Source organism: Sinohyriopsis cumingii, chromosome 10 (assembly GCF_028554795.1).
Source record: "Sinohyriopsis cumingii isolate HCF-2022 chromosome 10, ASM2855479v2, whole genome shotgun sequence".
NCBI lineage: Eukaryota > Metazoa > Mollusca > Bivalvia > Unionida > Unionidae > Sinohyriopsis > Sinohyriopsis cumingii.
Genome location: NC_142970.1, coordinates 44,051,951 through 44,069,456, shown reverse-complemented (window position 1 = coordinate 44,069,456; position 17,506 = coordinate 44,051,951). Strand labels below are relative to the sequence as shown.

General features: G+C 34.3%; 1 protein-coding gene across 5 annotated transcripts in view; it reads left to right on the top strand.

Moving 5' to 3' along the window:
• LOC149789950 (uncharacterized) overlaps positions 1-16,758 on the top strand; it is a 125,098-nt gene extending 108,340 nt beyond the window's left edge. The window contains exons 10-14 of one of the 5 annotated variants that reach the window (XM_089972025.1): positions 1,241-1,750; positions 3,503-5,214; positions 6,936-6,986; positions 8,286-8,369; positions 14,459-16,758. In XM_089972025.1, the coding sequence (XP_089828151.1) occupies positions 1,241-1,750; positions 3,503-4,072 (1,080 nt within the window). In that variant the 3' untranslated portion in view covers positions 4,073-5,214; positions 6,936-6,986; positions 8,286-8,369; positions 14,459-16,758. Of the gene's footprint in view, positions 1-1,240; positions 1,751-3,502; positions 5,215-6,177; positions 6,223-6,935; positions 6,987-8,285 lie in introns of all 5 variants that reach the window. The other 4 variants (XM_089972026.1, XM_089972023.1, XM_089972027.1 and 1 more) reach the window with 4 other exon arrangements.
• The last annotated feature ends 748 nt before the right edge of the window (positions 16,759-17,506 follow it).

Sequence of the window (17,506 nt, the reverse complement as noted above, 5' to 3'; positions counted from 1 at the left end):
CTAAGTCCCATTGTCCCTATGGTGGCCCACTTAACTACTATCAGTTCCTTAGAAGAAAAAAGATGTCCGTTTTTGTCTTTGGATTTAACACAAATGCTCAGTGCCGTATATGCAATACATGGCTTTCATTACAACCACTGGAGGAAGGGCACATGAAAACCCGGCAAGACCAACCTACCCATGGGAAGCAACTGGAAACGTTTTCACATACTTACATTGGCCAAATCCAAGGCTCAGACCCACCCGGGCAGAGGTGAGATGACAGTGATTTGTAAAGGCTAGCGCTTTAGACAATTCGGTCACCAGCAGCCCCAACAACAAATACATATTAGTAAAGACACTCATTAAACAGACAAAGCATTGGTAGAAGCAACAGAGTACCTTTATTATATCCAATAATGTTCAAAGACCACAACACATTTAAGTGGATCCTTTGATTTGACCAGCTATTCCCATTATTTAAGTTGTATATATTTGTAATTTGCATAAATAATGGTGGTTTGTTAGTTCCTGAAAGAAAACACTATTGTAAATAAACAGTTTCGGAAGGAAAATGCAGGTTATGTATTATACTCTAAAACAATGACATTAGCTAATCCGAAATGGAAAGTTTCACATCGTCTGGTACATTCAAAAATAGTATCTGCCTGTGCTTTCGTGTATTATTAGTTACATGTATTTGTTTAAATTTTTTTATTATGTCAGGCTGCTTGGTTAATTTCACGAAGATTATTGTAAAAGCAGTAGAAAGTTTTGGATCGTTCTTGTGTGTGTGTGTGTGTGTATGTGTGTGTGTGTGTTCGGTTTTTAACGTAGCATTAACAATTTTTGAGTCATATTGCTATGATGTCTGCACTTTGGCAGTTTATAGTGATTTTTAACACTGAGGCATCATGACGCAGACATGTAGCATGATGTCTCAACGAGTCATATTATCCTGACACAATGCCAACCAGTTCTAACACTGTCCTCTTAATGCTGAGCGTAAAGCGAGGCAGCTGTTAGTAACATTGTTTTTATAATTCTTTGGTATAACTCGGCCGGAGTCGAACCCACGACCTTCTGATTCCTAGGCAGACGCCCTAACCACGGGATTGCTCTTGTATGTATGATGTATGTATGTATGTATGTGTGTGTATGGATATATAGATAGACACAAAAACACACACATATATATATATATATATATATATATATATATATATATATATATATATATATATATATATATTCTTTTTAGGAGGATAACTTCTTCTATACCCCGTGTATGCTTCGTATGGAATCTCCAAGAGAAGTTATCTCTCCTGACCAAGATCCTCGTATGTTGAGCACATCAGTCTTATGCTGGGTATTTAAAGGAACATTTCTGCCGCCTTCCATCTTTGATGAACTCCTTGCAGCCTGCCTAGCTCGCTGGCCAGTCACAAAGAAGAAGGATACATCAGAAAATCTAATATCATATAGCTGCACTGTTTTTGACCTTGACCTTACTCACAGATTGACTTTGAACTGTGAGAACCACAATGTTTATGCTAGAATAACTTGGTTAGTGATTGATGACATCAAGACCCCTGATGCAAAGTTATGCACTAAGGTTAGAAAGTTCATTACTCGGAAACTCTCAGAGATTACAGATTCCCTGAACCAGGACGTGCAATATGAGCTGTGTCTACGGAGCCAAGAATCTCAAGATGTCTCTGAAAACACGATGGTGCGTTTTTCATCATTTCAGGTGTGGTCTGACGATGAGGTAAGTTGTTTTCAGCATTATTGAATGGAGGGGGAATACTATTATTATACTATTGTTTTTCCCGAGGCTGCTGTTCTCATTTAGTATTGTCTGTTTAGATATAAATCTTGTGGGTGGACAATGTTATTATACCCCAGTCGATAACATTGAAGGAAAACAATTTTCTAGGGAGATTGAGATAATATATTTATTATGTCACTTGATATCATGCACTATAATATGAAACTGGTTTGTTTCAATCCGAAGTAATGATGGTTATTGGCAGCTGATTTGCGATCTAGAGCAAAGGTGTACTCTACTAAAACAAATTATCGATGTTAGCCACGACTGCAAAAGTGTATCATGGGATGTAGAGTCATTTCGATAATATGCAGATGAACTGGGATTTCTAACTATGCTTGCTAATGAAACTAAAATCCAGGGAAATTTAATATAGTACATATACTTATTTTATTAAAATACGCACATTTCTTTAATGTATCGATTTATTTGAATATATATTATAGCAATCTGGATTTACCACTCCGATGTTTCATTTCAGTTTAAAATAATTGGAACATGAACCAATATCTTTTTAGTAAAGGAACATGCAATTACTTTTAACATTCATTTTGAACTTGTGTTAGGTCTACTTTGATTTTTAGCTCAATATTTACCTCATGTGGTCATAAGGCCGAGTCATGCTATGATATGGCATTTTGTCAATCCACTAAGAATTGCTTGTCGTAAATATAGATGTCATATTTATGAGGCTGTTTAGATCAAACACAATGTAGGTCATATTTCTGAGACTGTTTAGACCAAACAGTATGGAGGTCATATTTCTGAAACTGTTTAGACCAAACTTTGAGTATAAGCTTATCTCACCATGTTCTTGGAGGGCATTGATTTTGAGCAAGGCTCGTGCTCTTAAACAAGGTAATATTGCATCGGAATTGCTGGTCTTGTTGCCACTCTTAAAGTCATCTTTCTGATCCGATAATTAATAAATGATCATAATTAATGATTGATCTTATATCTGATTGGATGAGCATGTTTATAGTTTGATAACATTTTTGCTGATTTTCCTTTGAGAATGGGCTACATCATCAAATATTTCAATCAATTCTTTCATGTGCCTAATGTTTGCATATTAATGTTTACATATTAATGAGGTCTTTTTCATTTCATTGGCTGAAAGTTTACTATTATGGAGTCTATAAAATTTATCTGATTTTGATTAAACTTAGAATGTGAGCTTTTCTTATCATAATCTCAGAATACATATGATAGGAAATGAGATCCACACATATTAATGAAGTGATCATTCATCTTACTGGCTAAGCCTGTTAAAACTATGGTGGTCATATTTCTGATTTATCAGTTGGTGGTTCTGTATTTGAAGTTGTTTGTCTTTTAAAAAAAATCCATTCAAATTGGTAGGAAACACAAGTTTGTTTATTTTAATGGCAACATAATATCATGAATTTTACCTACAGGCTTTTTTCTCTGGATTTTAGCACCGAGATTCTCATAGAGAGTCTCGATGCTTTGTATTAGAAAAGCATCACATCCTTATTTACTTGAGTTTCTCAAGCCCGAAAGTTCCTTATTCAAGGGAATCAAAATCATGTTATTTTCGTCTGTCTGAACAAACTAGAAGAATATTTTCTTTATACTAGTAAGATGATTAGCTACATTAGAATTTCTATTGTATGTTTAGCCATGGATGACTTGGGTGTTGAAATAATATTGACCTTCTTCTTTTATTAGGGGCATGATCCAGATTCACCAATAAAGCCTGAGCACATGAATCACGCTCGCCTCTGTGTTGCACTTGTAACCGTTTGTGGAAAGGCCCTGAGGGAAATGCTCCTTGCCAACTTTCCAGTGCCTTATATAGACACCTACCAAGCAATCTTGGGCAACGAAGATAAACTGAGAGATAAACGGGGCAGACTTCTTAACAAGGACCAGATTAAGCTGGTTTTCCCATATCCCCCTGGGCAGATACCAGGAAAAGTGGAAACGTTCGACCTTTCCTTACTTTATACATTGATCAGAAATGTCAGTACAGTTCAGGCTCCAATAACAGGTTGGGGAAACGACCCACAACCAGGGGACACCAGTCTAGGAGCTAGTGTGGAGCGAATTCGGTCATATAGGAATCATATCAGTGGTCATTCCCCTGATGCAAAGATTAGCCACCAAGACTTTGAGGATTACTGGAGAAAGTTTGAAGCTGTACTTCGTGACATTGAAGCTGTCATTAAAAGCAAGGAGTACAGCACAGAGTTAGCCAGGCAAAAGAGACAAGTGATCTCCGTCTTTGATGCCTATTAAAATTATGAATCTAAAACAATAGACTCAAAGTAAACCTGTGTGTGTGTGTAAGGTTGGGTAAAGTTAAAACTTATCATGCAGTATGGGACCAAAATGATCACCATGTTTATTTGGTTTAAACTTTAGAGCCTTCAGGATACTTAATGGGAGTATTTAACAGTGGGATATTACAATATAGAGGGTAGTGTAATGGGAGTATTTAACAGTGGGATATTACCATATAGAGTGTAGTGTAATGGGAGTATTTAACAGTGGGATATCACCATATTTAGTGTAGTGTAATGAAAGTATTTAACAGTGGGATATCACCATATAGAGTGTAGTGTAATGGGAGTATGAAACAGTTGGATATTGCCATATAGAGTGTTGTGTAATGGGAGTATTTAACAGAGGGATATCACCATATAGAGCGTAGTACATGGCCGGCTGGTAGGACAGTATTCCCAATGAACTCTAACTCATGTGTAAATACTATTTCATCATATCATGTGCACTCAATAATTATAAGCTAGTTCTTAGTGACAATAAACTGTTGTTTTCGTATTTGTTATACTGCTTGGTAAAAGTTTTCTTTTATCTTTGGAAAGTATACTTTTAATTTATAGACTCCAATTTGACCAGTAGATAATGTAAAGTTTATTATTCTTATGGTGATATCAACTTAGATTTGACTGACCAATCTGATTAAAATCGGATCATGACAGACCTATGTGAATATCTGACAGCTACCTCCTAGGAGTTATGTTTTGGCAACCTGTGCTACTACCATAAATCGCTACATTTATCAGCCAATCAAATGAATTATTATATCTTCACATTTAGGAGTTTGATCAGTTTGACAAAGACTGGCTGGACAAAGTGATACAAAACAATGTTTTTTGTTTATTCAAATTTGTGCAAATAAACGCAAAGCAAAGGCACATATTTGCTCGTGTGCTGGATAGGAGAAACAAAAAACCTGTGTAACAATACTACCAACCAGACATGGTATATCAGACATCCGATGAATTTGTCAGTGAAGAGGACACTTGATACTGTCAACCCCAGCTCAAAGAATAAGCGGAGGATTAGTTCTGTATGATGACCTCTACTATTAACAATGCAAGATAAGTCTTCAGCCTGACAAAGTTGGAAATTAAGTGGTAAGAATATAGAGTCTAAAGTATATTGCCATTTAATGTTAATTAATTTCATAAAGGAACAAAGTATCAAGGATTGTAAGTTAGCTGCATGAACATAATTTTAATTTCATGGAATCCACCAATATGCTTTTAGCAAAATAAGAATAAAGAACCTTTAATTAAATTTTCAATCACACATTGCCAGTTTTAGTATGATAAATTATTAACCCTTGATAACAACATGCATTTTAACACACTCGTCCCTAGTCATCCGTAGTCCAAAACTGACCCTGACATTTATGTTTGGGTGACCACAAAATCAAAACACAAAATGCACCCCCCAACAGAAAAACAACCCGCAGGCATTGTATGACTAAATCATCCCCAGACAATTAGTAATAGTAATAATATATTAATAATACAGTACTAACTACCCGGTAGTTTTAGAGCTAACCGCTTTTGCTAAACGATATAGCCTCTAAGTGCAGGTTTTTTCTAAGTACAAGTCTGAACACTGTATAGTCAATTGAGAAGTAAATTGAGAACATGCTGTCTCAATCATAGTGATCTTACTGAACAAACATTGCTATAATAAGAAAAGTAATACAGATGTACATTATTTTAACACAAAACGACTAATTCCATTGCATGGAATTGAAACTGAAACTCAGGAAGAGCTGAATTATTATGTTTGATTTTAGTCCAGCCAACTGGAGCAAATATAAAGCATTAATGTAAATGAATCTATGTATTAGGTTAATATGGCGAAATAAAAGACCCCCTCCTAAACTAATGCTTCCTCTTGAATGTGATTCGAGCATTTACCAAATAAATAAGTAGATACCCATGGCTTATTATATCCACAGTGTTATATCCATCCAACTTCATTGATGACTTGTTCATAATAATTTGTGAGACATAATTTTGAAAAAGGTACAGACATTTCATCTCAGAACATTTCCAGTACAATCATTATCATTACAGCATACTGGTTTACCGAGGTATTATTTTCTGGTGGAACGTGTCATGGTATGTATTCACTGTATCACTATATCAGTAGTTTCTGTCAGTAAGGAATGTACATAAATTCCCTAGTTTTTATTTTTTTTTTATTTTGGTGATGAATATTACAAATGGTGTTGTATAAATCTCCATTTATTCTTGCATGGCTAATCTGAAGCTCAGTATAGGAATCTGGATCGCAGTACTAATTTTTTCATATCGCCCAGCTTGGAACTAATTTAGCAACTAGAAATACTACTGAGCTGCAAGTGGAGTTAATTGAGCTTGACAGTATATTGGACAAAATGCTTGACAACGAGATGTTATAGCGGGCGTTTCCATATGACGACAGTCATGATAGTCGGTGTGTTTACTAATATCAACTATAATGTAAGCTTAATCATTCAACTTTAGTTAAAATTGTAAGATTGTAACTTCCATATCAATTAACATCCTCATAGAAAATTCAATTTATTTCATAAGGCAATCACTATTCACTTTTTAAGGAGGGGATTTTTGTTTTCTTTTGATGTGAAACATTTGTGTTTCTATTTTTTGAAGAGAAGTAATATCGTTTTACTACTATCATGGATGTAACATGGCATTACGTTTGATAGAACTCAGAGCAAACTGTTTTTGAAACTTTTCACAGGCATAATTAAACAAAAGAGTGTCCGATTCCTGCCCCAAAATGTTAAATTGTTGGTTGTAAGTAATTAATTTTATTATTTATATTTCAGCAGGGGACAGAGACAGATGAGTTAATATGAGAAGGAAAAATAGGCTACTTGGTAAGGAGCAAACTTGGTTATTGTTTATAGTGGCTTGCCGTACTATCCTGTTTCTAAAACACAAATACATACAGAAACATCCACCAAGTCACTCACACTTATATATATATATATATATATATATATATATGACACATTGTGTTCAGTAGAAGGTAATGCGCATGCTCTAAGATCCAGTATTAAAACAGACCGTAGGAATGTACATTGACCCTTTTGTAATAATTTGTACTTTTGTAATCAGTTATGTCTCTAGCATCGTGGCTGCAAAAAGTTAAGGGTAGATTTTGCAAGCATGGAAGTAGATGTGATGGATTACAATAGTGTAAAGCTGTGTGGGCAACATAATCAACTGTAGATCTCATTCAGGACCATAGATACATAGGATATGATGGAGGTAGTGTTGATATTATTTTGTACAGTTTATACCAAATTTTCCATGTAGATGAGGCGGATAAGCAAGTTGTAATGACTAAAGTATGTAGAAAACATTTTGAACCGTTTTCTTTTTTCAGTCCTCATCCATCGGATATTACCCACCTAAAAGAGGAACGCTTGGTTGGCACAAACAGAAATGTTCCCAAAATATATACTCCTATGAAATTGGTCACTACTGTATTTGGCCAATATTTCAGCCCAGCATCATGCATAATTACATGTCAAGAGTCACTGTTGTATGTGGCCATAATTACAACTAGAATCAAACTATGACAGGATTGATTGAGAAATACATTATGCGGTCTTGTGACTGCTCATTTTGATTTGTAAGAGGTCGATAGGAATATAACATTTGATTATGTAGAAACAGAAGACACTTACTGTATTGACTATGGAGACGGTTACTATTATTTGTCGGAACAATGGTGAAACTATCAAGCTTTCTTTTAAAATATTAATTAACGTCGATTAAACAAATTAATTAGCTGTCAAATTTTATTATTGATGTTCTAAACTAGTCAATAGTGTTGTGTCCACCAGTGTAGTATTAGATTGTTGCTGTAATTTGGCAATTTGTTCAAAAGCGTGAATATGTCTGTAGTAATCAGTTTTAATTGTACACGATACAAAGATATGTATGTAATGCCCATCTTACAACAGACTACATTGTTTTCGTGGAATTATCCAGCCAAGACAAATATGATCAGGACATGACTGACATTTGTACCAAGTACTGGATGTTTTAAATTTGAAGTGTCATCCAAACTGTTACTTGATTATATGGTTTTGTTCTCTGTTTATTATTGAAAAGTTATTTAAAATTAGTATACCCATTATGTTTTTATCAGCTGTATTATTTTTTAGGTGACAGCATAAACAGCAATATCGATCAAAGCAGCTAAATTACATGACAGTATCAGCAGGAAAATCATGTAACATCATTGGCAGGTAAATCAGGTAACACCATGGGCAGGTACATCAGGTAACATCATCGGCAGGTAAATCAGTTAACACCATCGGCAGGTACATCGGGTAACGTCATCGGCAGGTAAATCCGATGACAGTACTAACAACTAAATCAAATAACATCATCAGCAGGTAAATCAGATAACAACATCAGCTGGTAAATACCTATAATATCAGTTTTTTTTGCAGAAGCACATCACACTGTTTATTATAAATCTTTTCTTTCCAGAAAATGGATTGGCAAGAATAGGATTATTTATCGTGATAAATATACTCAGTACATGAACAATTATGATTTATACATACAAGCCTATGCAATAGCTGGTATCCATTAGTTGAAAGTATTTGGTTATCTCTACTCTTAAACAACAAGAGTTGTCAAAACACACTACGAACACATTCACCCAAGTCGGCTTGTTCTATATGAAACAGAAGACCTGTGGGCATCAACTATTTCCATGATGGAAGACATCAAGAGATTTGTATTAATGTTCCTATTCATGAATGGACAGTTATATTGACATTGTTTTTTTTTAAAACTAAAACACTTTTCCTTTTACAATGGTCTGTTTATTGCAGATGGAAAAGGTGCTACTCTGGCATCTTGAAAATCCTGCTATCACTTCTACTAATCACATGGTCATTTCAAGAATCATGTGTCCTTATTGAAAATGTTTCCAATCTGACACCGAATCGGGTTGTTTTGTGTGGTTACAAAATGAAAATGATCATGCTATAACCTTCAGCATGGCTACTAGATCTGTTAATAACTTTTTCTTCTAAAACTGATTGAAAAATAGCTACATAGGAGTTTCACTGAAGGGCTTGTCATGTCCGGTTGTTTTTAATAGAAAAGTTGACAATTTGATCCATATTGGTGGCGCTCTACAGTTTCTTATTTTGCATATGGTTTTCAATAATGGCTTTACCAGCCATTTAAACGATCTTGCATATCTTAGACAATGTTTAATGAACTTTCGATTCCCTTTGTTTTGATGTTTGATTCGTGACTGTAACATGATTATAAAGTATACATCTTTTCCTTCCTTAAGATATACATCAAAAACCTAATGTATCTGCACGCATTTGTTTCACATCCTGGACATGAAAAGTAAATTATTAAACAAACAGCCAATAATTTTCACACACACACACACACACACACACACACACACACACATATATATATATATATATATATATATTCCCTCATGACTAAGCACTGTGTAGAAACAGTATCACGACAATGACTGTGTAGATACATGAGAAATAATTTCTAGGTCATCATGCGAATGTGACTGCTACACATGAGTGCATATAACACCGACTGAGTGAACATCATTTTTTAGTCGTGAGGGAATATGGGCTCGTGTGTGCAGGCAAGGTGATGGGTGCCATTTACTCATGGACCTGGGTTCGAATCTCCGTAGAGTATGCATCAAACATTATCTAACCTGTATGATAGTAGTATTTGTATGAAAATATTAATTCTGCCTACTATCATCATACATTCTTATATAGAATCCAGGAATAGCACTTTCCATTCTGTCTGGTATATATATATATATATATATATATATATATATATATATATATATATATATCTGTGTGTGTGTGTGTTCGTGTGTGTGTGTGTGTGTTTATTCAGTAACTCATTGATTGCTTTTTCAGAGGAGAGTAATATCTAGTCTGGCGAAATTAAATTTCCCTCCTTTAATAGCTGCTGACAATCGTGTACTTTAGACTAATTCAGGCTGATTAGTTTGAGCACATGGGAGCAGTCATTTTTGTTGGCAATGTTCTTAGACTGTGTACAATTTTCCACACGTACAATGTCTAATTTTTTTTAGCAATAGTACATAAAAGTAGCATAAAGGTATGCCAACATTGTCACTTTTTTGTATATTGCAAATGCAAACAACTTCACCTTACCCCTGTCACTCTCTCAGAAGATCATACTATCTGTATAGTACCTCAATAAAGATAACATAGGTATTATTAATGTAAGATTTAATTTTGGTTGTATAGCTGGAACATTTAAATTAAAAGCATCAAAACATTCCTTCTGAATAACTCTCATGTATTTTGCCCCCCCCCACAAAACATTATTCATTCACATACAACAGCAATGTTCCAGACAAGTCCAGCCACGCACCCCCCAAAAAGTGGTCTGTTTAGAAAGTGTGCATTGCATTTTCTCAACATAGCAAACAGTGTTATGAGGAACATTAAATTTCCTACAATTATCCCTGAGATTTCCTTCAAAACTTTTACATTGTGAAAAGGGATGGAACACACTGTGTTCATGGAGGGCAAAGACCAGCGGTTACAATATTTGTTTAGTTTTCTAACAGAATATGGGAGAAAGCGAATTTGCTTTTTCATCATTTATTTCTTAATTGTATTACAATTGAATGAAAAGACTCAGATTCACTATATATTTATATCACTTAATTTCACTCCTTTTTGTAAGACTTCTAATTTCCCCATATAATGTCATAGTGTACCCAATGCTTCCACATGTATTAATGTCATAGTGCACCCAATAATGCCACTTGGTATATAATGTCATAGTGCACCCAATAATGCCACATGGTATATAATGTCATAGTTCATCTAATATTGCCACATGGTATATAATGTCATAGTGCACCCAATATTGCCACATGGTATATAATGTCATAGTGCACCCAATAATGTCACATGGTATATAATGTCATAGTTCATCCAATATTGCCACATGGTATATAATGTCATAGTGCACCCAATATTGCCACATGGTATATAATGTCATAGTGCACCCAATACTGCCACATGGTATATAATGTCATAGTGCACCCAATAATGTCACATGGTATATAATGTCATAGTTCATCCAATATTGCCACATGGTATATAATGTCATAGTGCACCCAATATTGCCACATGGTATATAATGTCATAGTGCACCCAATCCTGCCACATGGTATATAATGTCATATCAGTCATATTGCTACGATGTCTGCAATGTGGCAGTTTATAGTGATGTCTAGCACTTGGGCATCATGCCGCAGACATGTAGCATGATGTCCCACCCAGTCACATTATCCTGATACCGGGCCGACCAGTCCTAACACTAACCTCTTAATGCTGAGCGCCAAGCGAGGCAGCTGTTAGCACCGTTTTTGTAAGTCTTTGGTATGACTCTGCCGGGGATCGAACCCACGACCTCCCGCATCCGAGGCGGACGCTCTAACCACTAGGCCACAGGAGCGGTTCATGAAATATAACAGATGGTCTACTTATTGGAGTTGTTACCACTCTGGACGACATATTTCTGATATGACTGTGATCAAACTTGGAATGTATGATCATATCGAATAAATAAGTAAGAACTTAAATCACGCTTTGCCTATCAAACAAGGTGTTGCCTGCACATCTGTGATACAAATCATTAGTCATTCTTTGTGCATGATATTTGCAATGCTTTTATTGCTGTGCTGTACCTACAAGCCAGTAGACTAATTGCCATACAAGGGTTTGCATTTTTGACCTATGCCAGTAACCTAATTGCCCCAAGATACATACAATTCTCAAACTCCTTAAAATTGTATTGCAAAATTTCAGAAATAACTTATATTTGCTGGCACGTGTATTCATTATTTTATGGTATTTCCTGTTTTACATGTTATTGATATGCATTATGTTAGTTTTATTTTTTGAATTTATGGCCTTTAATAAAATAGGAATCTAACAGTAAGCATTTCTCCTGAACCACTTACAAAATTAATTAGTCAATAGTCTCAATGTATGGATCACGTAGACATATAATTAGTCATTAGCCTTAATGAGTGGGTCTCGTACATATTTATTTAGTCGTTAGTCTTAATGTATGGATCACGTAGACATTTAATTAGTTATTAGCCTTAATGTATGGGTCTCGCACACATTAAATTATTAATTAGCCTTAATGTATGGGTCGTCTCGTACACATTTATTTAGTCATTAGCCTTAATGTATGGATCACGTAGACATATAATTAGGCATTAGCCTTAATGTGTGGGTCTCATACACTTTTAATTAGCCATTAACATTAATGCATGGGTCTCGTACACATTCAATTAGTCATTAACCTTTATGTATGGCTCACGTAGAAATTTAATTAGTCATTAGCCTTAATGTGTGGTTCTCGTGCACATTTATTTAGTCATTAGCCTTAATGTATGGATCACGTAAACATATAGTTAGTCATATAGTTAGTCATTAGCCTTAATGGATGGGCCTCGTACATATTTAATTATTCATTAGCCTTAATGTATGTGTTTCGTACACATTTATTTAGTCATTAGCCTTAATGTATGGATCACGTAGACATATATTTAATCATTAGCCTTAATGGATGGGCCTTGTACATATTTAATTAGACATTAGCCTTAATGTATGGGTCTCGTACACTTTTAATTAGTCATTAGCCTTAATGTGTGGGTCTCGTACACATTTATTTAGTCATTAGCCTTAATGTATGGATCACGTAGACATATAATTTGTCATTAGCCTTAATGTATGGGTCTCGTACACATTTAATTAGTCATTAATTTTAATGTATAGATCACGTATACATCTAATTATTCATTAGCCTTAATGTATGGATCCTTCAGCTTTCTATACGTGACTCTAGAAGGGTTCGGAGAATGAAACAATTTAAGAAAACGAACAAACGAAATACAGATTTTATCAATATTATGAGCAGATTGCATTTCGGTTCAGTTCATTCAGTCTTAGAGATTAAATTCATTTAGATGTGTACAGTTTTTTTCATTATGTATGGCACCTAATAGACCAAGGCATATATATGTGTATCTTACCATACGTGGTCATTTTAAATGTGAATCATTTAAATAATCACATAGAGATTTTATATCAAGCTATTGAAAACATCATGCTGTTAAGTAAAGCTGACATTTTATTCTCCAAAGGAACACAAAAGTATGTATCATTGGTTCACTTTAAGTAAAGAGTGGGAAAATCTAATGTTGAAAAGTCTTATGTCGAACCAATACATTATCTTCATAAAACTGGAAACACTTATGTATCGTGAAGCTATATATACAGTATGATAACTAAGTGCTCCAAACTTGTATTTGCAGGTCAGTTTTTCTACATCTAGGAGTTTGCTTTCGAAAGATTGCACTCAGCAGTTAGCTAGTAGAGTGACATAAGACCCACTTGGACCTCTTGCTCCAAAATGATTTAGATTATTGTTATGAATGAATTTATCCCATTCTTGAGATTCCTGATTGTATCCACATTTCCATCTTAACCATATATCATCAGCTTGGTGTGTTTAGAAAAGACCAATCTGTGTTTGTAAATTTTTGTCCAGCTGTATTACCTTTCCTACATAGGCGTATAACTAAATTCAAGTTTTCAGTTTTGTAATTTTTGGGCTATTTCCTTTTGTTGCACTAATCCTTAGTTTATATGGCAAAGTTAACTACTGAGATACTATTGAGCATCGTGTAATACTGATATATCTTTGAGTTGCAAGAATGACAACGTAAATAATTATCTCAGTTAAGAACATTGTGAGTTAGTGGTTTAGATTCAACTCAATGTTGGGGTTAATAGGTCGAAGTCAAGTGACTATGAAAAGACCGGGTTTCACACAATACTATGCCATTTACAAATGCTGTATAAGGTTTTTCCTTCAGGTAAGAAATAACTTTGGATTTCGGGTTCGAAAGGCGAAATGTCAAGGTCAGTGACTTGATTAAGAAATATGGTTTCTGCACAAAAAATATTATTTTCATGCTTCACAGGCTTGTACAAAACATTGTGGATGACTTTCACATGAGATAAGGAAGATGGGGAAGAGGCCTTTTTTAATTCTACTATGCTGTGAACATACTGTATTTCATTTTGAGTTGGAAAACCCTTGATATAAATTGAACAATGATTCATCATGTGACATAACATCCTATGCACTGGATGATATGTAAACTTCCATTTACTCCTTTTTCTGACTAAATTCTTGCATCTCACGCGACTGTCTAAAATGTGTAAACTATGACATGAACTGTGCACTTTTTCAGGCAGGATCTATTAGAGGTTCCTACCATCATGGGCGACGAGTGCTTGACTGGATCAGAGGTTTCTTCCTTTGTGAACATGAAGGCTTGCCTGAAACAGAACTTACTTCCCTTGTTGAATAGAAGGCTTGACTACCTCAGATGTTACTTCCCTTGTTGTAGAGAGGTGTTGGACTGGATACCATGCACCAGCCGAATTGCCCCAAAATGCATAATCCTGTACCAAGAATCCCGGTTGTGTAACGTACATACTTAGGTTCCAGCATCATACATAATGCAATGTCAAGAGTCACTACCGTAGATGGTTTTAAAAATAACCCACCTTAAAGATGTTTTTGCCCTATATTATTACAAAATGCATTACATGGTCATGTGACAGATTATTCGGATGTGTAAATGTTGGGGAAAGCACAAGACAATATTATTAGTTATGGATAAACACAAGGCAGTTGCAGCATTGACTCCGTAGAAATACAGAAAGATATAATGTTGACTATGGAAATAGTTCCTATTATTTGTCAGAAATACTGAATAATGGTGATGCTTTTACTGTATAACTTATCAAGAGCTCTTTATAAAATATTAAGTAATGCATATTGAACAATTTCATTAGCTATCCATTTATCAGCATCTTTCTTTATCATTAATGTTCCGAACTCATCAAAGATGAATTTGCCCACAGCATGACAACTTTTTGTTTGCCTGCATGATTACTCAAATAGTAATCAGTTTTAGTTAAACATGATATACATATGCCTATAATGCTTTTCAATAGAATACAGACATATACCTATAATGCTTTTCAATAGAATACACACATATACCTATAATGCTTTTCAATAGAATACACACATATGCCTATAATGCTTTTCAATAGAATACAGACATATACTTATAATGCTTTTCAATAGAATACACACATATGCCTATAATGCTTTTCAATAGAATACAGACTTTTAGGGGTCAGGCAAACTATGAAGAGGCATTGAATGACATTCGTACCATGCACTTAAGATTTACTTATTTCAACATGATTTGAGTGAAATCTGTACCAAATACTTGAGATGTATTTATTTCAACAGTATATTCTCAGCCTCCAAATGGACATGAAATAATTGTCTCCCTACAATGTTACTTGATTTTGTGGAATTTTTGCAATGCAAAACTATTTAGCGTTTTTATACCTATCATTTTACTGTCAACTGCACTATTCTTCACAAGACAACATCTACAGCTAAATGCTTATTTTATATTTAGGTTTTTACAAGTCAAAGACATTCTTAGAGTATGGCTGAAACACCATATTATACTCAGTAAATACATTATCTAACAGATCAAAATGAACCTTGAAAATGCTGGACATCCCAAATGCCCCTACACATTAAAGAAATCAATACAAGAATCCCATATGTGTTTGTATTCTATACGTTTCCCGCATTGTTTATAAAATCTCTTAAACAGTCAACAGTTTTGCTGCCAAAGTCAATGTAAATATTTTTTCCAAGATTTGTTTCCAGAGAATGCACAGAATGAATCATCATGACAATTACACTCAATAAATGTACATGTATGATTCTAGCAGAGAAGCTTATGTGATGGTCTTCTGTCCATTGTCCATTATCCGTGATTCATTATCCATTAACGCTTGTTTGTTATCCCTGCTCATTGTAAATCACTCCGTTTCACATCAGTAACCATGTATTATAATACTCGAAATAAGTTTGATATTTTGTGCCTAAAATAAATAGGTAGATATAGCTTGTACCTTTTTAATGTACAGTAGTAACCACATTGCCAAACAAAACTTAAAAGTAATTAATATCGTACGATGGTATCATCATATTAAAATGACTGAACTATTTGGTGTTTTTTTATGTTTACAAACGTTTATTGTTATTATTCACCCAATAGTACATTTGGATGTTTGATAGGTTTGGTCTTTAAGATAAATTAAAAGATGGCATTTATTGGTTGTTATCCTGAACAAGTTCCAAACTGAATTACTGTGAAAAGCACAAATAACGTATTTTGGTATAATGATGCACACGTACTAGTATTGCATCTTATTTGTAGTGTGGGTGACCATTCTACATAACAACAAAAGACAATGTTGTCAGGTTGATCTGACAAAAAGATAAGACACTAAATGCCTACATAGCAAATTCACTTTTTGAAAGATATCCACTCCGTCGCATTGTGCTTGAATTGTTTATTAATCTCATTATTTAAGATTTAATTTTACAAACCTTGATAGTGTTGTTATTTTGAGTATGTCAATAACCGTATTACAGTTTACATCACTGTATAGTTTTATGTTCTGTGTCTCAACCGGAAATTCCTGAACACATTACATAATCTGTTCTAGTCTGTCACATTTACAGTACATTCTTAAAGTGCAACACTGCATCAGTACAAATACGATAACCATGTATGTCAATATTTGATATTTCATATATGTTGACCTAATACATTATTCATTTCTTTTTCTCTCATGGATGACTATACAGATAAACGTTATGATTCAAACAATGCTAACATGCATATCAGAGTCACAAATAGGACGCGATTTTCATGACTGGTTTCTGTTACAGTAACATTGATGCGTAACATGGAACGGAAAAAATAAAGGTTAGGACATGAAATTGGTACTCAGTTTTATATCTCATTTTGAATCACAGTATTAGATATTTCTTTATGATTAAATGGTGAGCGCTGCTTCGTTGTCTTACTGTGCACATTCTCGGTAATCATCGACAGATACAATTGCAAACGAACGCACTAAAAATACAATTTCAATTTTACAATGGTTAAAATAATGTCCAATATTAAGAAATCAATGCCGTTAAGAATACACATAATTAAAAAGTGCAAATAACACAATAAGTTATTTTTATACAGCAATTGATGACACATACATCGATTTGTGTTGGAATGCATTTCAGTGTATCAAGATAATTACAATGCATTACAGTAAACAGAAACAGAAGTAAATATTTTAATTTACAACGAAAAAATATACGTTTTATACGAAAAGGAATGTCGTTTGAAAAA